This window comes from Trachemys scripta, chromosome 16 (assembly GCF_013100865.1).
Source record: "Trachemys scripta elegans isolate TJP31775 chromosome 16, CAS_Tse_1.0, whole genome shotgun sequence".
NCBI lineage: Eukaryota > Metazoa > Chordata > Testudines > Emydidae > Trachemys > Trachemys scripta.
The window spans coordinates 7,645,410-7,670,378 of record NC_048313.1 but is presented as its reverse complement, the minus strand read 5'-3'; the positions used below and the strand labels follow the sequence as shown (position 1 = coordinate 7,670,378).

General features: G+C 58.6%; 1 protein-coding gene across 2 annotated transcripts in view; it reads left to right on the top strand.

The window, feature by feature from the left end:
- The window catches only part of AKT2 (AKT serine/threonine kinase 2), a 30,908-nt gene that overhangs the window by 1,250 nt on the left and 4,689 nt on the right, over positions 1-24,969 (top strand). The window contains exons 1-13 of one of the 2 annotated variants that reach the window (XM_034792188.1): positions 13,438-13,731; positions 14,189-14,329; positions 16,625-16,753; positions 17,396-17,507; positions 18,771-18,924; positions 19,645-19,776; positions 20,420-20,485; positions 20,981-21,049; positions 21,769-21,891; positions 22,423-22,551; positions 22,899-23,113; positions 23,668-23,755; positions 24,687-24,789. In XM_034792188.1, the coding sequence (XP_034648079.1) occupies positions 14,284-14,329; positions 16,625-16,753; positions 17,396-17,507; positions 18,771-18,924; positions 19,645-19,776; positions 20,420-20,485; positions 20,981-21,049; positions 21,769-21,891; positions 22,423-22,551; positions 22,899-23,113; positions 23,668-23,755; positions 24,687-24,789 (1,366 nt within the window). In that variant the 5' untranslated portion in view covers positions 13,438-13,731; positions 14,189-14,283. Of the gene's footprint in view, positions 1-13,437; positions 13,732-14,188; positions 14,330-16,624; positions 16,754-17,395; positions 17,508-18,770; positions 18,925-19,644; positions 19,777-20,419; positions 20,486-20,980; positions 21,050-21,768; positions 21,892-22,422; positions 22,552-22,898; positions 23,114-23,667; positions 23,756-24,686; positions 24,790-24,969 lie in introns of those variants that run through there. The other variant, XM_034792187.1, reaches the window with a different exon arrangement.

Sequence of the window (24,969 nt, the reverse complement as noted above, 5' to 3'; positions counted from 1 at the left end):
CCCCCCCCCCCCCCCCCCCACCATGGTACCGCCCGGGCCCCCCCGCCCCGCCATGGTCCTAGCCGGGATCTCCCTGCCCGCCCTGGGATGGTATCGGCGGGACACCCGCCCCCCGCGCACCCCGTTCCCCCTCTCCCGATGGAACCGGCCAGACCCCTCGGGGCACCGAACCCCGTGGTGCGGGGGGTCCCCCAGGGAGTGCTGCGGGGGGGGCCGGGCTGGCGGGTCTGTCCCCTGGGCTGTGGGGGGGCCGGGCTGGGGGGTCTCCCTGGAAGGTTCAGCAGGGAACTTGGGGTTTCTCTGTCCAGGGGAGGGTTTGGGGGAGGGGGCTCTGGTATGTGATTCCGTTCTCCAGGGCCCCTCAGGGCTCTGCGCTGGCCACCCGCTCCCCTGCGCCGTCCCCCTTCTCCAGCGCCCAGACACCACTTTCTCTTGTGCTGCTGGATGCCCTGCTAGCTCGGGACTAGAGTGTCCCCCAGTCCCAGACACGCTCAGGCACCTGCCTCCCCAGATCTCCTTTGAAATCTCACCGGCGTGGGGGCCCTGGGGAAGGGCCTATCCTGTTAGGAATGTGTGTTACGAAGCTGTCCCAGCGCTTTCACCCTTTGTGCTTTACGGACACGGTGTCTTCTCCTCGTGGAGAATCCCCGTGTAACTTAGACTCCGAAACGCTAAGAGAATGTCACTAAAACTTCTTTGAAAGCATCTGCTCCTTGCCGTTTTATCCACAGGACAGGATGTAGGACGTGGTAGAGATGCAAATCTTTGAAACTAGTGTTTGGCTTCTGTTTTTCATTGCCACTTGAAAACCATAAACACTTAAAAATACATCCAAACTGAGCAAGTTGTAAGACTGTATTTTTATCTCTGCATGCCAGTGACAGGGCTGAAAACCACTTGCTCTTCACTCTTGTGGCTTCTTTCTTGTCATCAGAATCCCTCGATAGCAAATATGGTTTGCTGTCAATATGGGAAAGCTGTGTAATAAACGAGGCAATATACTAAAAATAACTCAGAATCCCGTTCGGGGCTTTGAAAACACACTTGTCTGCTTGCTTACAGTCAAGTTAAAATTGGCGAGTGGGCAGTTGATGTTCTGGTTGTTCCCATCTTATGTGTGTGCTTTGGGCAGCAGGTGCAGTCTTGCTCTGCATTGTACATAAGGTTGTGTTAGAAATCCCAGCTTGTGTTGGCATTGAAAAATACAGAAAAGCAGATTTCCATAGGCCTTAAAATATGAAGGGGGTTAAGTTAATACTGAGCTTTTAATCTTCGCTTCCTGGAACTCGCCTGCTTGGATTTTCCACTCTCGAAAAGTTTTAACGCTATCACTTGTGTCGGCACTTGGATTTGGTTATAGCTGAGGTCAGAGCTCCATTGTGCTGGACAGACCCTGCGTCAAACAGCTGACAGGCTAAGACAAGATAGACCCAGGGCGCAAGAACGGTGAAATAACTTCTCAGCTGAGGTTTCAGCAGGTCAGTGGCAGCTCTGGGAACAGGAGCAAGGTTCTCTGAATGCTGGTCCAGCGTTGCCACCAGTGGATTGCACTGCCTCCTGTATTAACTATGTCCATCTGTCCGCTCTGAAGGCAGTGACTTCAGTGGGGCGCTTTTGAGCAAAACGCTCGTTTTTCAGTGTTTGCAGCGTGGTAAAAACACCGCGCTCTGGATAATTATTCAACCTTCGGGTTTGCAGGCTGGAGTTGCAAGGGGGGAAGGAGGTGAAGTGCGATCTTGCGGAGAATGGTAGAGGCGAATTTCAGGCTACGGGGCTGTTTGTGTGGGGAAGAGGCTCTCCTTTGCCAGATGCAGTGTCTGCCCCAAATTTAGTCAAGGGTCAGTTGTAAGCAATTAAGGTTGTTTGCTTTTCATTCAAGACTGTCCCCTTCCAGTGGGAGCTGAGTGTGTAACCAGAGCTGGCCTGGTGAGAAACGGGCAGGAATGTAAGAGGGGATTCTCAGCTTTCCACTGGAACAGGTAAAGCGGTTGGAATACGTACAGCTTCTACATGGTCATTTTACTAATGCTCACCTCCCCGCGCGCCTCCTGAAGCATGGCAGCCATCCAGAAAATGAGTCTGGGCTAATAGAACAGGGACTGGAAATCAGGACTCCTGGATCCTCTCCCCGGCTCTGGGAGAGAGTGGGGTCTAATGGTTAGAGCAGGGGGCTGGGAGCCAGGACTCCTGGGTTCTCTCCCTGGTTCTGGGAGNAAGTCTAATGGTTAGAGCAGGGGGGGCTGGGAGCCAGGACTCCTGGGTTCTCTCCCTGGCTCTGGGAGGGGAGTGAAGTCTAATGGTTAGATGGTGAAGTGTAATGGCCAGGACTCCTGGGTTCTGTTTCCGGCTGTGCCATTGATTTGATTTGCCCAAGGTCACACAGCTTGTCCCATCTTAATTTTACCATCGGGGGTTAATGTCTGCCTCCCAAGGAGAGGTGCATGGCTTGCTTAACGTGTGGAAAGCTGTGAGATCCTCTTGACAGGAGGGCTGTAGAAAGGCCATGTGCTGTGATTACTTATTACCATTAAATAGTGGATCACCGGGGAACCTGCCGAGAAGCTACAGATCTTGGGCAGAAAGAGCACTGAGCCGAAGGAAGATTTGTAATGAAAGATGTTTCTGTCTGGAGAACAGAAATGTGCTTTAATCAGAGAACAGGTTCAAGGTCAGATGACGACATTTTTCAGAAATGTTCCCTGTTGCAGTGTGGAGGCACTTGTGATCAATTTGGGGCCAGAACTGCTCAGCAGACTTGGCGATTAGGGTGGGTGAATTTTCAGGACAAGGAGTAACTGGGAAAATAGACCCTCCCTTTATAAATGATGCACTTTGTTCATAGGAACTTTGTGCAGGTTTGTGCACAGGGTCTTTTCCAAATACCTGTCCTGCCCTGCATTCTGCGTCCCAGCCTGCACGTGCGGTGTGGTCTGAACTAGCTGGTTAGTGACGCTCTGTAGGAGCATTGTCTTTCCAGAGGAATGTAAACCACGGCTTCTCCTTGTGTGGTAGGAATTGTACCTACCGTTATCTGTCAGCGGGATACCAAGCCAGTGCCTGTGAGGCATCCCCATCTCCACGGCTCGGGATGTGATCAGGAAGTGAGCTTGGAACAGCGGCGCAGAGACATGCGGTCGGGTTAGCGGGGTGATCCTCTTGGGGCAGTTCAGTGGTTGTTTTGTTCAGCGCTGTTCGAAGGGAGAGCAGTGGATGGTCTGTTTCCGGTGGAAGTCCCTTTATCTGACGGGCTGGCGCAGGAGGAGGCAGTGTGTTAATGGTCCGGAGAAGCTGGCATAGAAAACAAACCTGTCCTGTGATGTGGCCAGTCAGAAGTGACATGTGGCGCTTGTCTAGACTTGAAACCCTGCGGCAGCACAGCGGTGATGGGAGGGCTTCGCCCATGGTCATAGAAAGTCCACCTCCCCGCAAGGCGGGAGCTAGGTCAGTAGAAGAATTCTTCCGTTGACCTGGTGCGGTCTACACTGGGGCGTAGGTCGGCTTCCCTACATCCTTGAGGGGTGTGGATTTTTCATACCCCCAAGCGACAGCGCTCGCTCAACGCAACGTTTGAGTGTAGACCTGGCCCAAGTTTGGTCCCTGTCATTGCTTGGGTTCTTAGCTCGTCAGTACTAACGAGTGGGCAGGTGCTCAGGGCGGGTGCAGTAGGAGGAGACGGTAACCGCGTGTTTACCTCTCTTGAGCACTTGTAATGGACTAGGTGAGTAATGCTGTGGGGGTGTCTAGCCTAGTGCAACTCCAAGACTAATCAGTAACTCACCGGCATAGGGTGCGTTGGGCTTGCAGCTAGAAGAGCCACTCAAGGGGATGGGGAAAGTGAGGCACAGTGAAGGGAAGTGACTACCCAGGACATGACAGAATCCACAAATCTTGCCTATTGTCGGTGATGTGACTCGTGGCCTACACACCCTCCCAACCGTGAGTCGGACGCTTTAACTAGGCCTTATTTCCCCTTCCTGGAGGAACACTTGGAGTGTTTAACATCAAAGCTGTTTGCAGACCTAGGCATGTGGGTCCAGAGGCCTCTGAATCCCGTGGAATTTGCTTGTGGAATTCCAGTTTGTGAGGCTCCCCGCCTGTGGGATTGAGTTCCCGCGTTCTCGGCCCTTTGGGTGAAATGTGCTGACGTAGTCTGTCTGGGGCAAGAAACCGAACCAACCCTCTGCAGCGTGTCCCGCTGCCTTGGGCTGCGGAGGAGGGTTCGAACGGGGAAAGTGACTCTTTGCAGACTTTGAGAAAACCGCAAAGCAGTGTCCTCTGCTTCCCAGGGCCGCCGAGAGGGGAGGCGCTGCTCGTTTGCGTTAGCCAACGTGCTTCCTTAGGCCCTCTCAGTCCTGCCCCTATTGTAAGTTTCCTGTTGTGAGTTGTAGGGCATCTGTCATTTATGCCCATGGCAGATGACTCTGCTGATGCTGCAGCCGTGACCTCCAGTCCATTGCTTCTTGCTAGTGAGAAGATACCCCTTTATTCTTAGCATCTTCCCCCGCTGTAAAGTTCAGGCCACGCTTTGCAACTGCCTGGAAGTGAGCATGGGCTGGCTGACAGTCAATGAGGAGCCGTGATTTATCCCGCTGCAGCCTGTGCAGCTTTTAAAACCCAACCAAGGAAAGGCCAGCTCCAGCAGCCGTGCCAAGCAGCCGCCGTGTCGCATCCGGGGGACAAGCTTCTGTATCCAAAAGAAAGCGCCCGTGTTCCGTAGTGAGCGCGCTCTCCTCCTCCTAGACAGAACTCCTCGCTGGCCCCGGTGGACGGCTTAACAGGGATTCCATGGGGCTTTTGCACATGTCTACACGCATCCCTGCAATCTGTCGGGCAGAGGCAGATTTCTATGTTTTCCTTAATTAGCAAAGCCAGAGCCAAAGGCTGGCTTTGACTCCGCAGCCTTGTCTGGTGTCAGAGTTGCCCCACTTTGACTTTGAACTGGGTGCAAACCCCTCTGGGAACACCCTTAAACTCTGCTTGTGTCGATTTTAGGACTAGAGTTAAGCAAAATCTATATAACCCGGGTTTAAATCTAATTAAGAATGTCCACACTGGAGTTCGCACCAATTTAATGGGGCCAGTTTCAAGTCATGCTTTTAAACTGAAGCAACTTTGAACATACAAACTAACTCTCCCTATGAATTTGTCAGGTCTCTTGATCTCTGCCTCAGTGATCCCATTCGTAGAAATGGGGTGATATGTCTACAGTGCTTCTTAAATCTGCCCTTTGTCTGTAGCTCAGATTTCTGCTGGAAAAGGAGCATGTGTACTTGCTGGAGGTGTGCTGCCGGAATTGCTTTGTCTCCTAGTTGCCTAGTCGTGATGCTGATGCTCTGATTCGTGACAGAGGAAGGGGAAGCATGCGCATCTTGGTCTTGTTTGAAGCTGTTGTTAACCATCACGCTCAGTGTCAATGCTTTGCTGACATCCAGACAAGCCATCAGTCACTGTGTTCAAGTTGTCAGTGTGGCTTTCGTTTCTGCCACGTGTTAATTGGGACCGCAGGTGAACCTGGAGTGTGGCCTGTTATTTTTTTCTTCTCTTTGGTTAGTCTGTGGTTTTTCAGGGGGTGACAGAATGAAAGCATGAAAGATTTTTGTTTCAGGCTTCCAGGAAGTGATGTTGGATGGAGCTCAGTGATGGAATGGAAGGCTCAGGTTCTCCTTGTCCTGGGCCATGCGCTGTCGTTTACCTCGATTACCATAGGCAGCGGGCAGTGCCCATAACACAGCCCCATTCAGCGCAGGGCAGTAGTGAACTCTCCGTGAGATGTGGGTTTCTCATACAGCACTGCCAACTCTTGTGAGGTTTGCCATGTTCCATCAATCCCCAGCTCCTGGAGTCAAGAGCTGGTGATAGCGTGGCCTTCATTTAAACTAAAATAAGTTCCTAGCCCTTTGGGCTGTGGAGAAACACTTGAAAACCTGACCCAGAAAGCAAATCAAAAGAATCCCAATGTCTATTATTTTGTATACTCGTGTGTCTTAAACCAATTCCGTGATTTTTGGCGGGCCTTTCTCTGGGTTTTGGAATGCTTTGTGCTGGCAGGGCTGCTTAGCCTTTATCTTACTGTCGTTAAAAACAAGCCACGGAGCTCATCAGTTTGGTACAGTTTAAGTATTAAGTCAGGCAACACCACAGTTAATCTTGCCTGTGCACCTTTCATGTCAGGAGCTTGGTGCTTCTGCGATATTGAAGGCCACGATCCTGCACTTTGTTTCAGGCTGGCTCAAGACTTTGTAATCCCTCTGAGCGAGGTACATTACTATCCCCATTTTATAGCTAGAGAAAGAGAAGCGTGGACTTGCCAAAGCCAGTAGTAGTTTTAGAAATAGAACGCAGGAGCCCTGGCGGTATTGTGGTGAAGGCACTACTAGAGTAAAACTCAGGAGATCTGGGTTCATCCATCACTCTGCCATGCTCTTCCCGTGTCACTTAAACCACTGGGCCTCAGTTCTCCCTCTGGCAACTTGGGGGGATCGTGACCTTGCCTCTGTTTTGTGTGTTTGGATTGTAGGTGCTTTGGGGCAGGGACTGTTCCTTTCTCTGTGCGTGCAGTGCTGCGCTGTCGCGGTGCGGGTCAGACGCCCCGACTGAGCTGTGCTAGGCCTACTTCCAAAGTCGTGCTAATAAGTTACGTTCTCTGGGAAATCACAGCCTGACCGCTCGGGGGGGCGGGCGCTCCGAGTTCAGTGGAGACGCTATCGACGTGTGTTATTTCCCTCTAGCTTGTTTTCCAGAAATGAGTCACTGGGAACCCCCTCATCCCCCCCACCAGGCATCTTTTGACACAGGTGAACGCAGCCCCGTTTCAGCCTATCTCAGAGGTGAAAGCAAGGCCACCTCGGGGCTGGAGCTCTGTCACCCTGCACATTTGGTTTTCTCTTGCTTCGGGGGCCTCCTTTTCTCTTGTTGATGTTTGACCAGCCGAAATACTAGACTCGGCAGAAATACAGGATGTGGTGACGTGTGGCGAACGGAACCGTCTCGCGCGCAGACATGGTAAAACTCATCCCTCGCTGTGTGGAATGGCCGAGGTCTTTGGGGGGGTCGTGCCCCAGCGCACGCGGCTAGCCCAGCCCTCGTCAGCCTTACAGATGATCTCCTGTGGCCCTGCAAGCCGAGCCCCGCGTTGGGTCGCCTGGCTGGCAAGATGAAATAAACACTTGTTTGCCGTGCAGGAGCCGCTGGAGAGGGTTGCCAAAGGGTGTCGGATGTCAGACAACCGAGTGGAAGAACTAATGTTTATTGAGCCTTTTGTTCCAGTGACTGTCAAACATAAACAGGGGGAGGGGCTGTGCCCATCCACAGCCAGGCTGGCTGGGTGCCCGAGAGGAGGAGGGGCGTTGTTTCCCAGGGACCCCGAGGGCGGTACGGCTCCGCTGGCACGGGATACCCCCCGCCCCCGGGGCCCGAGGGGAGCTGTGCTTTAGACACTTCCATCCTAGCAGCGCAAACCACTCCTCTGCCTCTTCCCGTTCTGCACATCCTGAAAGGAGTAAACAATCTAGTGTGTACTTAGCTGAGTCACACTGCCAGCTAGTCAACAGGGGGAGCGGGGCCAGCCGGCCGCACTGCTCCCTGCAGTCCGTGCTGGATGCCCCCTGGGAGGAGGGCCAGCAGGTGTGAGCTACCTTGCAGAGACCTGCCCCTCTCTGTAGACTCTGCATTTCACTCTCTCTTTGAGATCTCTCCTTGCGCCACGGAGTATTAACCCTTTGCTGCCGGGAGCTGATTCCCGCCCCACACCTCTGACATTAAAGCCACCGATCAATCCAGTGCCAGCTGCTTCGGAGGGCATGAACAGAACAGGGCAGTCATCGAGTGATCCGTCCCCTGGCGTCCACTCCCAGCTTCTGGCCGTCAGAGCTTGAGGTTGTGTGTGACCCTCTTGGCTCGTAGCCATTGAGGGACCTGTCCTCCGTGACTATCACTTCTCGATGAGGATCTCCAAGCACTTTGCAAGTATTTAACCCTTCCAGCGCTGCTCAGGGAGGTTAGATCCCTAACGTAAGTTCTGTTTGACAGAAACTGAGGCCCCCAGCGAAGAGCCAACCCCCCGAGGGGCTGATGCTCTGGTCTCCTGAGCCTTAGCTAGGAAAATGCACAGAGAGGCTGGATCGAAAATCCGCACCCGCTCAACCAGCTGGAAGCAGGAAGGCCTGGGGGCAGTTTTCTGGCCTGTGCTGGGTGGGACGTCAGACTTTTCAATGTAACGGTCCCTCCAGCCTCCAAGTCGCTGAACAATGACTTCATTTCCAATGACCCCAGCTTTCTATGGGCGTGCCCCAAGGCCTGGCGCCCCAGCCCCCAACGCATGCTGTGCGGAATCCCTGCTGGAGGGCAGCGCTCTGCGGGGACAGGCGCTGTCCATGCACGCTGCCCCGGGCACCTGTGACCTGCGGGACTGAGCGTTCAGAGCAAGGGTCTAAAGTACTGCCGGCTCGGTCAGCAAATCGATAGGTCAGTCCCTGCAGCAGCTGTCTGTTGGCTGTCCCCTGTCTCTCTCTGGCGTTCTCACATGGCCCCGGGGCCCATAAGTCTGCACCTCACCATCTTTAATAGACGTTCAGCTGAGGCAGGAGCTGAATAACGGAGACCCTGGTGCGCTGAGGTCAGACAGGAAGACAGCGTCAGAGCAGGGACTCGAACCTGGCTCTGCCAAGTCCCCAGCTAGCCTGCTAACCACTGGGCACTCCTTCCTTCACGTAGCTGCAGTGAAACTTCTCAGAAGAGCCGTCGTTTCACACCTGACACGTCATATCTCCAGGCCAGCAGGGCCCCTTACGATCACCCAGAACGCAGGCCCCGAACTGGCTGGTTGTGGCGAGCGCCAGCCTGGCTTTTGCAGGGATCGGTTAGGGAGGGCAGTGCTTGTGCTCCAGTCCTTATAGCCTGGGACGGCTCCAGACATCTCTGGTGGCGTTGTAACCACCTGTGGGCTCTGGCTGTTCCCCGGCAAGGAACTGGGGGGGGCGGGGGGAAGCTGATCTAGTGAAAGTGAGCAGAGGTGCTGGATTGACCCTCCTGGGGCCCAAAATCTTCAGGGTCCAGCCCTCGTAGGAGCAGGGAGAAGCTTACACGGGCACCGGGATGGGGTCCCCGAAGCGCTCCGAGATCTCCTGAAGAAAAGTGCGATGTCAGAGACGTGTGTGAGTGAAGGACAGGAGGAGCTCAGTTTCTGTAGCGGAGGTGACTGGCAAGTCTGGCCCTCCAAGGGGAGCCCGGGAGCCTGCCATTGGAGGGCAGTGCCAGCATGACTGGTGCTGAGCTCACTTGGTTTCCAACTGGTGACCTACAGGCTCTCCTGCGGGAGCCTGCCAGCCCGGCCAAGCGCTGAGATCGTAGTCAGAAGCGGTGCTCGAATGGCCACTGCGAAGTGATTGCATCCCCTGAGGCTCCAAGGCGCGTGCTGCCTGGCTTCTCCTCGCTTATTTCTAAAGGTCGCAGGGTCAGTCTCGCTGCCATCCTCTCAGGCTATGGCTGGCGTGCGTGAGCAGGGACGTCCCTTTGCTCTCTCTCCCTGCGCGCGGCTGCCCAGTAAAGTCTCAGAATCCCAGGGTGAGTTTCAAACGCCCCGCACGTCACTTGTGCAAAGGGGCGTCACGTTCCCCAGGGTTAAACTGATCAGCTCAGCTCTCGGGACGCTGTCCATTGGCTTGTTCTGTACCCGAGGAGCGTGTGGGGAACCCCGGGCTTTGATGCCACTGCTTGCGGAGCTGGTGAGGGCAGGGCAGGTGACGGGTCCATCCGAACCGCTCTTTGATTGCAAACTGCTCAGGGAAGAGACTTTGGGGGAGACGTTTCAGAAGCATCTAAATGAGTGAGGAGCCAGCGGGAAGGTCAGTGTGGCTTTGGCTCATAAGTGACTTAAACTCGTCTGAAAACGTTACCCTGTGTCGTCTGTTGGGGGCCAAGTGCGTGGCAGACATTCCCAGACCCCCCACTGCCTTACCCCAAAGACAGGCGCGCAGCTTTCTCCCCGTGGGTCAGAGCCAGCCGTGGTTCATCTGCAAAGGGCTGGTCTGTCTCGGCTCCAGCTCGGGCTGTGCATGCCACAGTCAGCAATACAGGTGAGCTCGTCACCCTTAGAGGCATGTGATGTTCGCCGTTGCTCTGTGTCCCACAGTGCTGACCACCTGCTGGCCCAGAATAGCTCCCACCTCCTCAGAATTGTTGGCGTTCCCCAGATGGCTTCTCTCTCTTCGCGGGCGTCCCTGCACCCGCCGGCAATTTGCCGGCTTCGTGGCCAGGCCGAGGACCTGGGGGACCCTAAGGCGGTGTCAGAAATTCCAGCCCTTGATAATCTCGTTGTTAATCTGCTAAAATTAGCACTGACGCTGGGACTGCGTCTCATCTCTAGCTAGCCACGGCTTGCTCGGTCCCGGGCTCCAGTCTCTTCTCGGCGGTACGTAGCTTTGGCCGGCGGTTCTGTAGGACGGGGGTAATGTTACCTCCTGCGCTTGGAGATTGGTAGGGGAGGGGCCACGTTTGCCGTTCATCTGACTGGTGCTGCTAGTGGCATTTAAGAGGACTGCGTGGAGCACTGGACTGGGACTCCTAGCTCTGCCACTGGCCCGCTGGGTCACTGTGGGTGAGCCACTTCCTATCCCCGGGCCTCAGTTTCCCCTCGATGAACAGGGATGATGCTAGTTTTCTCCTTTGTAAAGTGCTTTGAGCTCTCTGGATGAAAAGCTAGGGGTTCTTATTAAATCAAAGCAAGCCCCGCCGGGCTGTGGGCTGGACGAGCCGCCCTTTGCCTAGCCTCCAAAGAAGTCCCTGGTGGTGATCTTCCTTGGTGGGGAAAACAAGAGTTGCGAATGGGCACTTCCAGGAAGTCAGTTCTTCTGCCAAGTCTCAGGTGTCTGCATCTCCCGAGGGCGCAGTCACCCCCCAGGCTGTTGGTCTGGCCTGTTTCACCCACACATTGTTCCTGGGGCGTTTCTCGGCAGACGGCCGGGACGGTTACGTTCTGGTGCCAACAGGCCCCTGTGAAGCCTGGCCGTTTGGGCAAGAGGATGGTTCCTTTTGGAAACCTTTTGGTTTGCTCTCCCCAAATAACATGGCTCTGTCTTTCCAGCTGCTGTCCGGTCACCTGCGTTCTAGCCTATTGCAAATACCGTTTGCCTTGCGCGGGAGGAAGACCCGGCTGTGCATTCGCAGCCTCGGACTCGCGCTGTGCGGGAGCAGCTGGGGTAAGCACTGCGGTGGCTTCTCTGTCCTGTCTTACGCGAGGCAGGGCCCTCTGTGCCCCAGGTCCCGACGGGAAGATGGTCCTAGTGCTGGCGTTTTGCTGAACCGTTAGCACTCTTACGTAAATGAGTGAAATCCAGTTGCAGCCCCGGCTTTGTTTGTTAGCTAGGATTGCAAGAGTAGTTCTGTATAAACTTGTCTGCCGGGATCAGAGTGATGGCGTCTTTCTCCCCCTCTTGCTTCTGGTCAGTTTTGCCAATGAAAATACATGTGGATTAAATCGCCTTATTTGTGCGGGGTTTATTTAGCTCAGACGTGGAGCTTGTGGAGAGAAGTTGGGCAGTTCTGTGGCTGCATGTGGCCCACGCCCGGCCCACTCACTGTCTGCTGGGGTGTGGATCAGAATTCTCTGTAAAACTGGGGGCACAATCTGAGCATCGAACTGGAAGCTCGGCGCGCTGGAGTCCTCCGGCCCTTTCTCCACCAAATGCGCCGGCTGGCACATCTCCCGCTCTCTTTGCCGGTTTCCCTCGCTCAGGAGTTCGGCAGATCTGTTTGAAAAGCCCCTGTGATTGCCAAGGGCTAAATATTGCTAAAGCGCCTGTGAGGGTATTTCCAAATCGACGCAGCCCCCGCTCTGTGTATGCCCACAGGCGGGCAATATTACACATCGCCTCTTCGGCATTTGCCATTTTGGTCTTATGGGGCGAGCTTTGGTCCCCTGGTCTTCAACCTCAGTTACTCCAGTGGCCAACCAGCTTTTCTCTTGGAGATCCTGGACTATTCCAGATGTTTGGACATAGTTCTCCGAGCCCTCCGGAGATGCGAGCGGAGAGGAGCTCTGGCCAAGCGTCTGGGCTGGTCAGACAATCTCCGAGGAAAACCGGACAAGTGAGGAAAGTCTCCCTTCCTCAGCCCAGAGTGGGTGAAGCATGTTCGTGCTAGAGCACCAGTGAGGAGAACCTAGTTCCCCAAAGGGGTGCGCGCTGGCGGGCGTAGGGGAGCTGGCGAGGGGGTAGGCCTCCGATGCCAAGGAATTCTTGACAGACGATCTGAGCTGTTCCGCTGAACGGGCTGGAGCTTTCTGGGGAACTGTCCCAGCCCCACTTGCTCCTGTTCAGGTGGCCCTGGAGCCGAGGCAGACAGCCGGCGGCGTGACGTTTCGCCCGTTCCCTCTGCAGCAGGAACATGGGGGAAGTAGAGCGAAGAGTGAGTCCCGCGTGAGGCCAAGGTGAGTTGTAAGGAAAGGAAATGTCCCAGAGAAAGGGAGCAGCACAGCAGGTGCTGAAAATGAGCGGGGTGTTCTCTGATTTGCCGTTCCTGAGTTGGTTCCGGGAAAGCACGGTTATGCTAAGGCGTCCGAGGTGGAACTAGCCCGGGCTAGATAGGGTATCTTTATACCCTGCAAAGCTGGGACCAGCTGCCTTTCTAGTGACATGACGTTTTCTTTCTACCCTTGTCTTTGCTCATTATAGTCCTGTCATTCCGATTAGCATCTTGCTTAGTTTTCCTACTTCAATCCTGCTGTTTGTCGTGGCTGCTAGCTTGCCTGGAGCTCGGTCTTTGAAGCACAGCGTGGGAACTTCCCGGCTCCGGTGGCTCGCACAGTGCAGTCACTGAACCCAAGTAGCTAGTCCGGGGCGAGCGATCGCTGATGTGGGGGGAGAGGATCCCTCTGCTCCACCAGCCCCGGGTCGTGCGGAGTTAACGGGTGGGCCAGCATGAGGCAGGCATGGGGAGGAAGGACCAGGCCCAAAGAGACCGGAGAGCCAGGAGCCGGTGGTGCTGTTGCTGGGCCGTGGAATCCCGGCCTTGGGCCTGTATGTTTGTACCTTCCTGCGGGTCTCGTGGCTCTCCAGCGTGCCGGGCTCCAGCCTGGCCTAGGAAAGCGCCCTTGCCCGGGTTCGAGGGGAGCAGCCTGATTTCCCTGCCTCGCCGTGCAGCGCCCCAGCGGAGCCCGATAGCCAAGCTCCTGCAGGGCTCCCGGGCTTGCTGGAGTGAAAATAGATCCAGCGGAAGTGCTGAGCGGCCCGGGAGCCCCCGGTACCCGTGCGCCATCACTAGTGCTCTGTGCCTCGAGCCAGGCGGCGCTCGAGAGGGAGAGGGCTCGGCACAGGGGCGCCGCAGGCAAATGTGTCCTGCCCTGTGCTGGGGTGAGCCCCGAACTCCCTCCCTCTGGACTGGAGACAGACCGGGGGTGCTTCAGCCCGGTTGCTAGCAGGAGTTTTCCCTGACCAGCCTGGACAACAGAGCATCGTAGGTTCCCGGGGAGCGATCCTGGCTCCGGGCCAGCCACGTGGGCCGGGCTTCCAAGACAATCCCTGGCCCTGCCCCCCCCAGGCCTGTCAGGTGACTGGGATTAATTTTTCTCCAGCTGTTTGTTTTGTAAGGGCTCTTGCCTGTGCAGCGTGTGTGTTTTCCCCGCCAGTGTCTTTGATCTGAGCATGTGCGATTAGTGCCTCTTATCTCCAAGGCTTTTTATCATCAGTGATGGTAGCACATGGTGCTGCGGGGAGATAAGGGTCGCTGGAAACGGAGGTAAACACCTCGCTGGCTGCCTGAGCAGGTAGCGGGCTCTCCCTGCAGCTCGGGGGTGTTTGCAAGCAGGGCGCTGATTCCCCGTCCATGTAGCGGGGGAGTTTTTACTGATACCCTGTGTGGGGGCGGTTTCCTACTGATGCTGCCTTTCTGTCATCAGCGGGAGAGCTGCGTCTCTGAGGCGTCCCCGTGTGCTTCGCCCCGTGCAGCGCGTGCAGAGGGCACTGGGCACGGGGGGGCAGAGGCTAGGGCACATCTGATCACCACTCTGTCTGCCTTGGCTTGGTTTGTAAGCTCACGGGGGCAAGCGCTGCTGTGTGCTCAGCCCTCCGGGCGGAGGGGGCGGATTCGGATCCCGTGGCGAGCGACACTGGATCTTTGGTGGCGGCATTCGTGGGAGCTCCGTCCGGACGTCCAGTGACTTCTGCGATGGCAAACGGCTTCTTTTCTCCCACAGACGCTCACTGCGCCCGCAGCGCGTCCTGCAGCTGGCAGCGCTACCCTGGTTCCTTGTCCTGCCCTGCAGAGGTGGCCGGGAGCTGGGGCACCAACATGAACGACGTGTCAGTGGTCAAAGAAGGCTGGCTGCACAAGAGAGGTAAGGCTCCCACCCGAAGGTGGGGCGTGTGGGGGCACACAATCGCACCAGCCTAACTAAAGGTGGGATTTTAACCGGTGCAGCTTTGTGTGTGGACACGCTGACAGGGTTTAAACTGGCCTGTGCTGCTTTAGTTTGCACTGTGAATTTCTAGGCGAGTTAAACCCATGGAGCCTGTTTTAACCCCATGTAAGTGTGTCCACACAGGTGTTTGCACTTGCTGAACTAATCTGGTTTTTGAACTGCTGCAACTTGTGTGTGAACCCAGGCCCTAGCTGTTGGTGCGGCAGCAGGCCGTTCCGGCGCCCTGCGATAAGCTTCACTCCTGAGTCTGCTCGCCCAGGGTGCAGGGCACATGGTGCTCTCCTCTGACCCGCTGACTCCAACAGCAGGTAGATTGTTCCCCTTGCTGTCCGTGCACAGCACCTACGGGACTGCCAGCGCTCTGAAAGCCGAGCTGTAACCGCGACTGTATCCTGCCTCCTCTCATCGGGCCTGTGGGCCCGTCTGGCGGCTCCGTCACGCCTCGGGCAGGAAATCCCCTTCCGGGGCGATTCCCTGCCGTGCTGTGCCAAGGGATCGGGGTGGCCCTGAGTGGAAGGTGCAGCCTCCTGCTGCAGGAAGGCGGCTCAGGGCAGAGGCTCAGTGTTCCCTGGCGGAGAAGGGGCGGCTGTTTGAGGGCTGTGCCTGGCTTAGCGGCATCCCTCCGGCTTCGGGGCGCCGCGGGGAAAAGGAAGGCTCCGGTTTTCAGGTACCCAGCTTCCCAGCCTCCCCTCTCCCTGCATCGCCCGGAGCGTGGGGTGGAAGGGCACTCAGGTGAGACAGGAGCCCTTCCCCGAGCTGGGCACAGGCTGCAGCTAGGGCCTGAGCCGAAGTGAGCAGGAGTCTTTCCATTGGCTTCAATGGGCTTCAGAGCCGGCCCTCGGCTCGCTCCATCTGCAGCCCGCGCGGGAGAGCTCTGTCCCGGGCCCTGCTCGCGGCACGGTTAGATCTGTGCTGCCAGGGCGCAGGCCGAGGCTGTCTGCCCGGTTCCCTGGCCAGCGCCGACAAAAGATGATTTCTGAGACCCACGTTAAGCGCCGCAGCGTGTGGCCGGAGCAGGGCCTGCTAGCCCCCCTTGCAGCAGTAAACGTCCCGGGAACGGGGGCTGGAGAAGTGGTGCTAGCAACAGTAGTGCTTTCAACCCGGGTGTGGCTGGCCTGGCTTCGCTCCTGGAGCTGCCAGGGCGACCCGCAGGAGCATAGGGCACGTCCTCCAGGCCGGCATCCCCTCTGGGTGGCCCGTGCCAACGCTCGCTTTTATTTTTAGCGTTAATGGGCTATTGGAAGTGCAGGGGCCTTGCAGCAGCTGCGCGGGGGTTATTTATAGCAATGCTGAAGGTGGGCCTGTGCTCGCCTTGGTTGCCGAGCGCTTTCGGGAGTAGGCGCTGGCAGCCCTGCAGCTCGGACAGATCCCGCTTAGCTCCCTTGACTCCAATGCCCGCCCGGCATCTCCTCTCTGCCGGGGAGAGAGCAGGGGGTCAGGAGTCGGTGCTATTTCCGTCCTTGGCATGGTGCCCCAGGACCAGGGGCTGCGCTGCAGTCCGGCTGATTTTGGTGCTGCCGGCTTACGCTGCAGTGGGGGGAGAGGTGCTAACCGAGTGACACCACGTCCCTTAAAACAGCCGCAGAGCCGGCCACTTCAGCTGACGTCAGGGCAGGGACCTGGGAGCCAGGACTCCTGGGTCTGTTCCCAGCTTTGCCACTCTCCCTCTATGTCCTTGGGCAAGTCACTTTGCCTGCCTGGGTTTGGGTGGGCTTCCCTGGGAAATAAGGCTATTTACCTGCCTTACTGGGATTCACACGGGCCCCAAAGGAACCTCCAAACTCCTGCTTTTCCCCCAGAGGTTACTCCTGAAATACCTTAGAGGCCCCCCCATTTCATCACTAAGGATCTGTCTCAAGTGTTGGCCCAGTGTGGCCGGCGTGGAACCTCTCCCACTCTTGGGCGGCCTGGCGGTGTGGTCTCGGTGTCCTTGGCTGTGTGTCAGCCTCTCGCTGCTAAAGCCCCAAAGTGGCTGTGGGGAGCTGAGAGCGCTGTGAGTTGGTCAGCGGGAATCCCGCATCTCTGGAGCATCTCCGATGAAATTCGGTTGTTTGTCCCTTGGCTGGCTCCTTGCCGAGAGCAGGGCAGCGGCTCGGTGTTCCCATTCTGCGGTGCCGACGTCGGGGTGGGAGCTGGTTTGACGCGGGCTCTGTAGCGAAGGGACGGAGCGAGGCGTGAAGTAACGCCAGGCGCAATACGGTTTTGTTCCAGGGGAGTACATTAAAACATGGAGACCCAGGTACTTTCTTCTGAAAAGCGACGGCTCTTTCATTGGGTACAAGGAGCGGCCCGAGACGTCCGATCACAGCTTGCCACCTCTGAACAACTTCTCGGTCGCAGGTACGTCTGCCGGTTAAACCCGGAGGTGCAGGGACACCCAAGAGACACAGCCGTGTCTCTCCTCAGCAGATGCATGGCCCCTTGGGAAAACAGGCGGCCCCCTTCTCACAGAGCCCACGTCCCCCCTGAAGCTGAGAGGAGAGGTCAGGCTCCAGGGTCTCTGTGCCATGGTGCTGTTTAGAGCTGGATGTGGTGGCACAAACTTGTCCAGACATGAGTGCCCCGCTAACGGCGCGTCCAGCAGCTGCGTTCCCTCTCACGCTGCGATGCTCTGACGTGACACCCCCCGCCCGAGCGCTGCCTGGCCTGTCGCGGGGTGGGAGACTAGCAAGCAGCTCGGCAGCGTTTGCATGCGGGACTAGTATAGGTTTAGTCCCAGTAGTGCTGGCCCCATTGAGAGCCCTGGTGTGGACGGGCTACCATCTTTGAAAGGAAGCTGGCACGCCGCAGATGCGGTACCGGGAGGTGCAGGCGGGGTGCTGTAGGTGAGGCTGACGGGAGGCATTTAAAGACACAGGGTCGTTATTTTAACGGGATCCTGCGATGAGCAGGGAGCCAGTTCAGGAGGTTGCGGGTTAGCAAAGGGGACTTGGTCTCAGAAATCAGTGGTAGCCTGCGTTTCCCCCCCCCCTCTGCCCCCAGAATGCCAGCTGATGAAGACAGAGCGGCCCCGGCCGAACACTTTCGTCATTCGGTGCTTGCAGTGGACAACTGTCATCGAAAGAACCTTTCACGTGGACTCTCCGGACGAACGGTAGGTGCAGCGCCGAACGCTCCTGTCTGCGTCACGGCGCGCCCGCCTCCTCCACGCCCATCACGCAGCACGGGGCCTGGCGGGCGGCAGGACAGGGCGGGGCCGGGCTCTCTGGGAACTTAGCTCTTGGTCTTCAGATTCCTTGGCCACCACTGGCAAGCCAGCCCTCCCAGACCTGCTGAGAGGCAGATGTTCTCCCCACATCAAGGGGGAGACGGGAGCAGAGGGAGAAGGGTGTGTCCACCACCCTAGACCAAGATTGGGGGCTCCCCGGTGTTCCAGGTGCTACATGCAGGGGCTCCCCGCATGCCGGGCGCGGCACTGTGAGCTGAACAGAGGGTGGGGGAACGGGGAAGTGAAGTATTTCTGTGGCAGGACAGGAGTGTTCGTGTGATCCTGCATCGGAAGGCCAAGCTAGGAACCTACGGCTCCAGCTGGGGTGTGCCTGGTTCTTAGAGGGGAGGCAGACGGACTCTCTGGGCCCCAGGCTGGAATTTCTCCCACGAGTCCCAGCTCCGTGCTGCGGAATGGGCCACGCTGGTGCCCGTGCCACACGCTACGTACTAGAGGGGTCTGGCAGTGAGCTCCTTGCCCCGCAGCCTCTGCTGCCCTGGGAGCTCTGGCGAGGTCAGGCAGTGCCAGCTGCCACCGGGACAGGTGTGCGAGCTGCTGCTCGCGTGCACTGGCAGGGGTGGCCCCACGCTTTCCCGCTGCCCAGCTGCTGGCGTGGAGGTACCCAGGCTGTGAGAGCCGTGACAGGAAGTAGCGAGGAGCCCGAGGGGCGCAGGCGTGGCCTGCCTTGGAGCATTGCACGCTGGGACAGCAGGTCCCCTCCCCCGTAAGGAAGCGTAGCCACAGCGGGGTGCGTGGGATTGGGCCTTACAGACCTGGGGCTGGTTCTGCCTGGCCATCGGCCGCAGAGCAGGGGTGTGACGCTCTCCTTGCACCAGAGTGAAGGGGGCCACCAGGCGCTGGGTCGCGGAGAATCGCTGCACACTGACAGACTCTCCCCGCCGACGGGCGCGTCGTCTGGGGAACCCCACTGATCCCCCAGGAACCCTCGGGCACCGCTAGCTGCTGGCAGAGTGGGCATCCGTAGCGGTGTGTGGGTTCCCGGCTCCCTGCTGAGCCTTGAGAGCAAAGCCGAGCTCTGACGGGGGCTGCTGCCCGGGGGTGGGATTGTTGTGGTCTTCTCCCTCTGTAAGCGGCAGCGCTGGTGCCGGGCCAGGCTGTGGCAGGCGCTGACCCCCGTGTTCACCGCAGGGAGGAGTGGATGCACGCCATTCAGACCGTCGCCAACAGCTTAAAGAACCAGGAGCCCGAAGAAGACACGATGGATTACAAGTGCGGCTCCCCCACCGACACCACCGGGGCTGAGGAGATGGAAGTGGCCGTGACCAAGACCCGGGCGAAAGCAGTAAGGCGCCTAGCGTGATCTCAGCGGGGGGGACCCCAAACCTTGTTTCGGCTGTACTGTGAGGTCACAGGCTGGGGAAGGTCAGAACCCCCGGCGCAGTCGTGACACTGGGTCCGTTCCTCACTCCAAGCTGCGACCGTCCCACGGCCAGGTTCTCCTGCGCACTCGCTGAGATGGGGGGTCACTCCACCTAGGTCCCTCACGGGTGCTGATCGCTCAGGAATCCCCGTCTCCTGCTACAGAAACGCACTGTGCTTTCTTTCCCTGCGCCGCACGGACGTGTGAATCCTGCTAATGACTTGTCTAAAACACGGTTCCCTTTCTCCAGTCACCTTCTGTCAGCTCCAGGGGGTCTTCATCGAGGGCTGGGGGGGACGGGACAATTGACTTGGCCCCGTGATTTCTGCAAACCCCTACCCGTGACTACCGTAAATATTTATCTGGAACAAGAGGCTGCTCCGTGTTGGTTGAGGTTGGCCGGTTGGCACAGAGACCGTGGTTTAAACGGCAACGGTGGAACTGCCCTCCATGGTGCCAGAGGGCTGGAGTGGGGCGTAGCTGGGTGTCCTGGCCGTGGGCTGTTGTACCCGGGCTGGAACTAGCTACCACAGCGGGAGAACCCCTCAGTTTTCAATTGGCCCCTTGGTCGGCGTCTCCCCACCTTCCAGCCGTCCCGTGTGGCAGCGCGTTAACCCTCCCCCCGTCTGCCTTTCTTCCTAGACCATGAACGATTTCGACTACCTGAAACTCTTGGGGAAAGGCACCTTCGGCAAAGTGATCCTGGTGCGGGAAAAGGCCACTGGGCGCTATTACGCCATGAAGATCCTGCGGAAAGAAGTCATCATTGCAAAGGTACGTTCTGGGTGGGTCAGCGCGGAGGGGCTTGGGGGCAGCTCGCTGAAGGCAGATGCCAAGTGAGCCGAAACAAGGCGTATTCCAAACCCACAGGCATGTGCTGTACGTCGTTAGGTAACGTCATCCTCTGCTGGTTACGCTCGCTGTCCGTCTCTCTCCTGTCTGCTGTGTGTTTGCCTCTGGGAGCAGGGGCAGAAATTCTCACCTGTGCTTCAAAGACTTAGAAATTAATGTGTTCACCCGTCACCATCCGCCTTCGGCTGTAAGCTGCTTGGGGCAGGGGCTGTGTCTGTGGTGTTTGTACAGTACCTGGCGCCATGGGGGCTGCTACCTGGCTGGGGTTCCTCGGGGCTAGAGCAATAAATGGGGGGGACTGTGGGCGCTGAGTCAGCAACACACTTAAGCACCCGCTTCCCTTAAAGTTGAGGGGACGCGAGCGTGTTCTCCCATGCTTTGCTGGCCAGCTGTGAGCATTGTGCCTTGGCAGCTGTTCCCCTTGGGTGCGAACGCCGCCCGCCCCCCGGGCTGGATTCCGCTCCGCACCTGTCAGCTCGAAGGCCGACGGCTGTGGCTCTGGGGCTGGGTGGCACGGCCGGCTTTGAGCGCGCGACTGATCTCTGCGGGGTCTGTCTCCCTGCAGGATGAGGTGGCACACACGGTTACAGAGAGCAGAGTGCTACAGAACAGCAGGCATCCCTTCCTGACGGTAAATCCCCCCGCGGGGGCTCTGGGTGGGCGAGGCAGGCGTGCCAGCCGGGTCTCGAGGCGGGCGAGGCGGGCGTGCCAGCCAGGGAAGTGGCCTGTTTTCATGCCAGCCTAAACCTGAAAGATCCTTCAGACTCACAGCGTCACCTCCTTGAGCAGTGTCCCCTGGGAGGGGCGGCCCCGAGCTGGGTGTCCGGGCGCAGAGCGTTCATCTCTCGCTTGTCGGTTCCCGGGCAGCCACCTGGGAGGGAGCACGAGCCAGGGCTGCGCAGTGGGCACTGGGAAATGAATGTGCCAGTGCCCAGCTCCTGCCGTTGGCCCCAGGCTGGCGCTGGCAGCTGAGGCCCTGGGCTGGGCGTGCCGCTCGGCCTGGGAGCCGGGATTCTAGCTCCGCCGTTCCCTGGCGTGGGAGCTGGAGTCAGAGCACCACAGTCCCGGGGAACGCCGAGCCATGCAGCCGGCGACTGCCTCTTCTCAACCACTCCCTCTGTTGCAGGCGCTGAAATACGCCTTTCAGACCAACGACCGGCTGTGCTTCGTGATGGAGTATGCCAACGGCGGAGAGGTGGGTCCTCTGTGTGCAGCCAGGCACCTCAAACGGCTGCACGGGCTGGGGGAGGGGAGACATTCGGGAGCCCTTCTGCCCCCCGCACTGCTGAGGGGGGCTGGCCAAGACCGTGGGGGGGTGCAGAGGAGCCAGCAGGAAGATGGCCCATATCTGTGACTGACCTCCCCACCCCCCTCTGCGGCAGGGCAGAATGTCAATTCATCCATCGTCTCACTTGGGGGCTCTCAGGTCTTACAGCAGCTCGTGCGGGCCCCGGCCCTGCCGTAAGGAGCTGTGACACAGGAAAATCTGCCCCCACAGGCCAGCTAGTCAGGACTCCTGGGTTCCTTGCCTAACCATCGCTGATTGGCATCTGGCCGTAGGAACGTCATTCTCCCAGCTATGGGGGGGATTGTTACCCACGGCAGGTGTGGCTAACGCTGTGTCCTGCCAGCAGCATTGACCAGCCTCTCCTAGCTCTGCGCAGTGCCGCTGCTGTGAGTTCCTCCAGCGTTGTTAGTGCTGGGCCTGGCAAGGGAAACCCAGGCGTGTTCGAGGGACCCTTTCTGAACTGCCGGGTTCGGGGTACATTCTCCCTCCTCGGGGGCTGTCAGCGTTCTGAGTGCCCAGGGCAATGCGCGTCGGACGCACCCGCCGGCCTAGACCTGCCAGAGCCATCGGCCCTCACTTGGCTGCCTTCGCACTAACGGCCCCCGCTCGGTTTTCCTTCCCTCCAGCTGTTTTTCCACCTTTCGAGAGAGCGTGTGTTCACGGAGGAGCGAGCCCGTTTCTATGGTGCTGAGATTGTGTCGGCGCTGGAGTACCTGCACTCCAGGGACGTGGTCTACAGGGACATCAAGGTAATGTCAGGGCAATCAGCCGTCTCCCTGGGCGCTGGGGCTGCAGCTGGAGTCGGTGCTCAGAGCCGCTGGAAACTAGGCCCTTGAGTGTCTCAGCAGCGCCGTGCCCTGGCTGGATTTCGTCACTGCAGGAAGGCGTCTGGAGAACAGGTGGCAAGGGCCCTTCGCCCCTGTCCCTGCTTCTGAGGGCTCCGTCCCAGCCCCCAGCACGGCCTGGCGAGCGGGTAGTTAAAAACTTCCTCTTTTACCCAACCCTTGGCTCGCCTTCCTGCCCGGCCACTGTACCCGCGAGGAGAGGCGGCTTCCAGCTGGGAATCCGGGCTGCTCCCGAAACAGCCAGACCGCCCGCGTCCGGCGCAGTGATCACTCTGGGGTTGACGAGGATTGACTTGCTGTTGATCGTTAACCTGGCCTAACGATGGTGGCGGACTAGCCCCCACGCCCCATCGAGCTCACCGTCTCGGCTCCTTGTGGACGAGGGAGCGGAATTAACCGGAGCTCTAACCCCCTCGCTCCCTCTCTGCCTTTCAGCTGGAGAACCTGATGCTGGATAAGGACGGCCACATAAAGATCACGGACTTCGGGCTTTGTAAGGAAGGCATAACGGACGGCGCCACCATGAAAACCTTTTGCGGGACGCCGGAGTACCTGGCCCCGGAGGTATTCATCCGGGTGTATTAGGTGTATTACGATAACACCGCCCCGACCCAGGCCAGGGAGGTTGGGAGCCAGGACTCCTGGGTTCTGTTCCGGCTCGGGGAGAGAAGGGGGTCTGGTGGTTAGAGCAGGGGAGGTTGGGAGCCAGGCCTCCTGGGTTCTGTCCCGGCTCGGGGAGGGGTGGGGGTGGGGGTTGGGAGCCAGGACTCCTGGGTTCTGTCCCGGGGCGGGGTGGAGGTGGGGGTTGGGAGCCAGGANCTCCTGGGTTCTGTCCTGGGCTGGGGAGGGGAGGGGGGCTAGTAGCCGGACTCCTCTCCACCGCTCACGAGCCCCCCGCTTTCCCTCCACAGGTGCTGGAGGACAACGACTATGGGCGGGCTGTGGACTGGTGGGGGCTGGGCGTCGTCATGTACGAGATGATGTGTGGCCGCCTCCCGTTCTACAACCAGGACCACGAGCGGCTCTTCGAGCTGATCCTCATGGAGGAGATCCGCTTCCCCCGCACCCTCAGTCCCGAGGCCAAGGCCCTGCTGGCCGGGCTGCTCAAGAAGGACCCCAAGCAGAGGTGGGTGGGTGCTGGGCACATGGCGCCAGCTCTCGCTGGCGGCTGCTCTGCGGCAGGTGCGTCGGTCGCCAGGGAGACGGTCAGGGCTGGGAGATCCCCCATGGTAGGTGCAGACCAGAGGCGAAGTGTCCTCGGCTCCTGCCCAGGAGAACAGGGCTTAAAGCTTCTAGGGTCTTCCCTGGGCAGGTCTCTGGCCTGGCTTGGCCAGGGGGTCAGAGCAGCTGATCACCGACGGTCCAGCGGGGCCAGGCTGAGAGCCTAGGTCGATGCGCTGGTTTCAGTGTTGCTGGTCGACACTGGCCGGGATCCTGCTGCTTTACAAGGGGCTCCCTGACCTTTGGCACTGTCACGGAGTATCGGGGAACTCAGGGCCCTGCACCCCCGGCTTCCTNAGTCACACTCCCCTGTCAGCATTCCCACACCCCAGCAAGAACAGTCCCAGTTCGTCACAGGCACCATCTGACTGACCGGATTTCAAATGGCACCTGGAAAGCAGTGCCCGTAGCCGAGGCCCTGGAGCGCGGGCCAGGGAGTAAGATGCTCTGTGTCCCCAGGCTAGGCGGAGGGCCGACCGACGCCAAGGAGGTGATGGAGCACCGCTTCTTCACGGCCATCAACTGGCAAGACGTGGTTCAGAAGAAGGTAAGAGGGGGAACCCGCTTTGCTGGGGACAGGCTGGGTTTTTTCTCAGCCCTTGAACCACTTATCTGAAGAGTTCTCAGAACAGCCACCGAGTGTCCATGCGAGGCTGCAAAAGCCGCCCGTCAGCACGGAGCAGAGCTCGGGGTCCCACGTGCTGGGAAGGATGGGTCAGGCTGGGATTACAGGACAGGAGATCCTGGCGCTCGTTTCCCTGCATTGAAAACCTCCACGAGGAACCTCTGTCTGCAAACAGCGCAGCAGCTTTGATGTGAATTGTGAGACCCCGGTGCTGTAAAGCGACACTGTCCCGTCAGAATCGTCCTTCCGAAAAAGTGACCCAGGCAGGGTTGGGAGAGGCTGCGGGACTCCTGGCCATGCTAGGGGGCTGGTTTCTGCCCGGTGTGGGCGGTAGAATAGAGCCGTTCACACAGGAATACCAAGGTCCTGGGGACGTAAACACAGACCTGGCCAACAGCTTACGATACACCCCAGCGTCGGTGCGAGGTGTCGGGCCGGGCAGGTGCACGTCTCCTGCCTTGGTTCAGAGCTGCGGTGATTGGTTTGCAGACCTGGGGGAGGAGGGGTTGGAGCTGTGTCTAAAGCCAGCCCTGCTTCTCGTGGGAACCTCCCTTCACATGGCAGGCAGGTGTCCCTGCTCGGCGACCTCTCTCAGGTCGGTGTAGGTGCGGATTAGCTCAGGGGTGAGTGGAAATCGGCGCAGCCCCTGGGTCCCTGGGCTGGTTTCAGGTGGCGAGCGGCGTCGCTTGGTGTAACGGTGGCTGATGCTGCTCTCAGCAGCCCTGGGAGCCGAGGTGGAGCCGGGCCCTGGGATGGTTCGTGGCAGGCGCAGACCAGCCGAGCTGTCGTGCTGGGGACGGGGGGAGCCAGTGGGCGTTCCCGGTTACCGATCGCAGCCTCTCTTGCTCGGCAGCTCGTCCCACCATTTAAACCCCAAGTGACATCTGAGATCGACACGCGATACTTTGACGACGAGTTCACGGCGCAGTCGATCACCATCACGCCTCCTGACCGATGTGAGTATGGCCGGACTGGGCCGCGCCAGGCTCTGGGGAGGGGCTGAAATGGAGGGAGCCCCGCCCAGCACAGAAACAGGGCAAGCCTGGCTGGTCTGGTGGCCTAAGCACAGGACCGGGAGCCAGGATTCCTGAGCTCTAACCACTGCCATGGCACCGCATTGTGTAGTGAGGACGTCA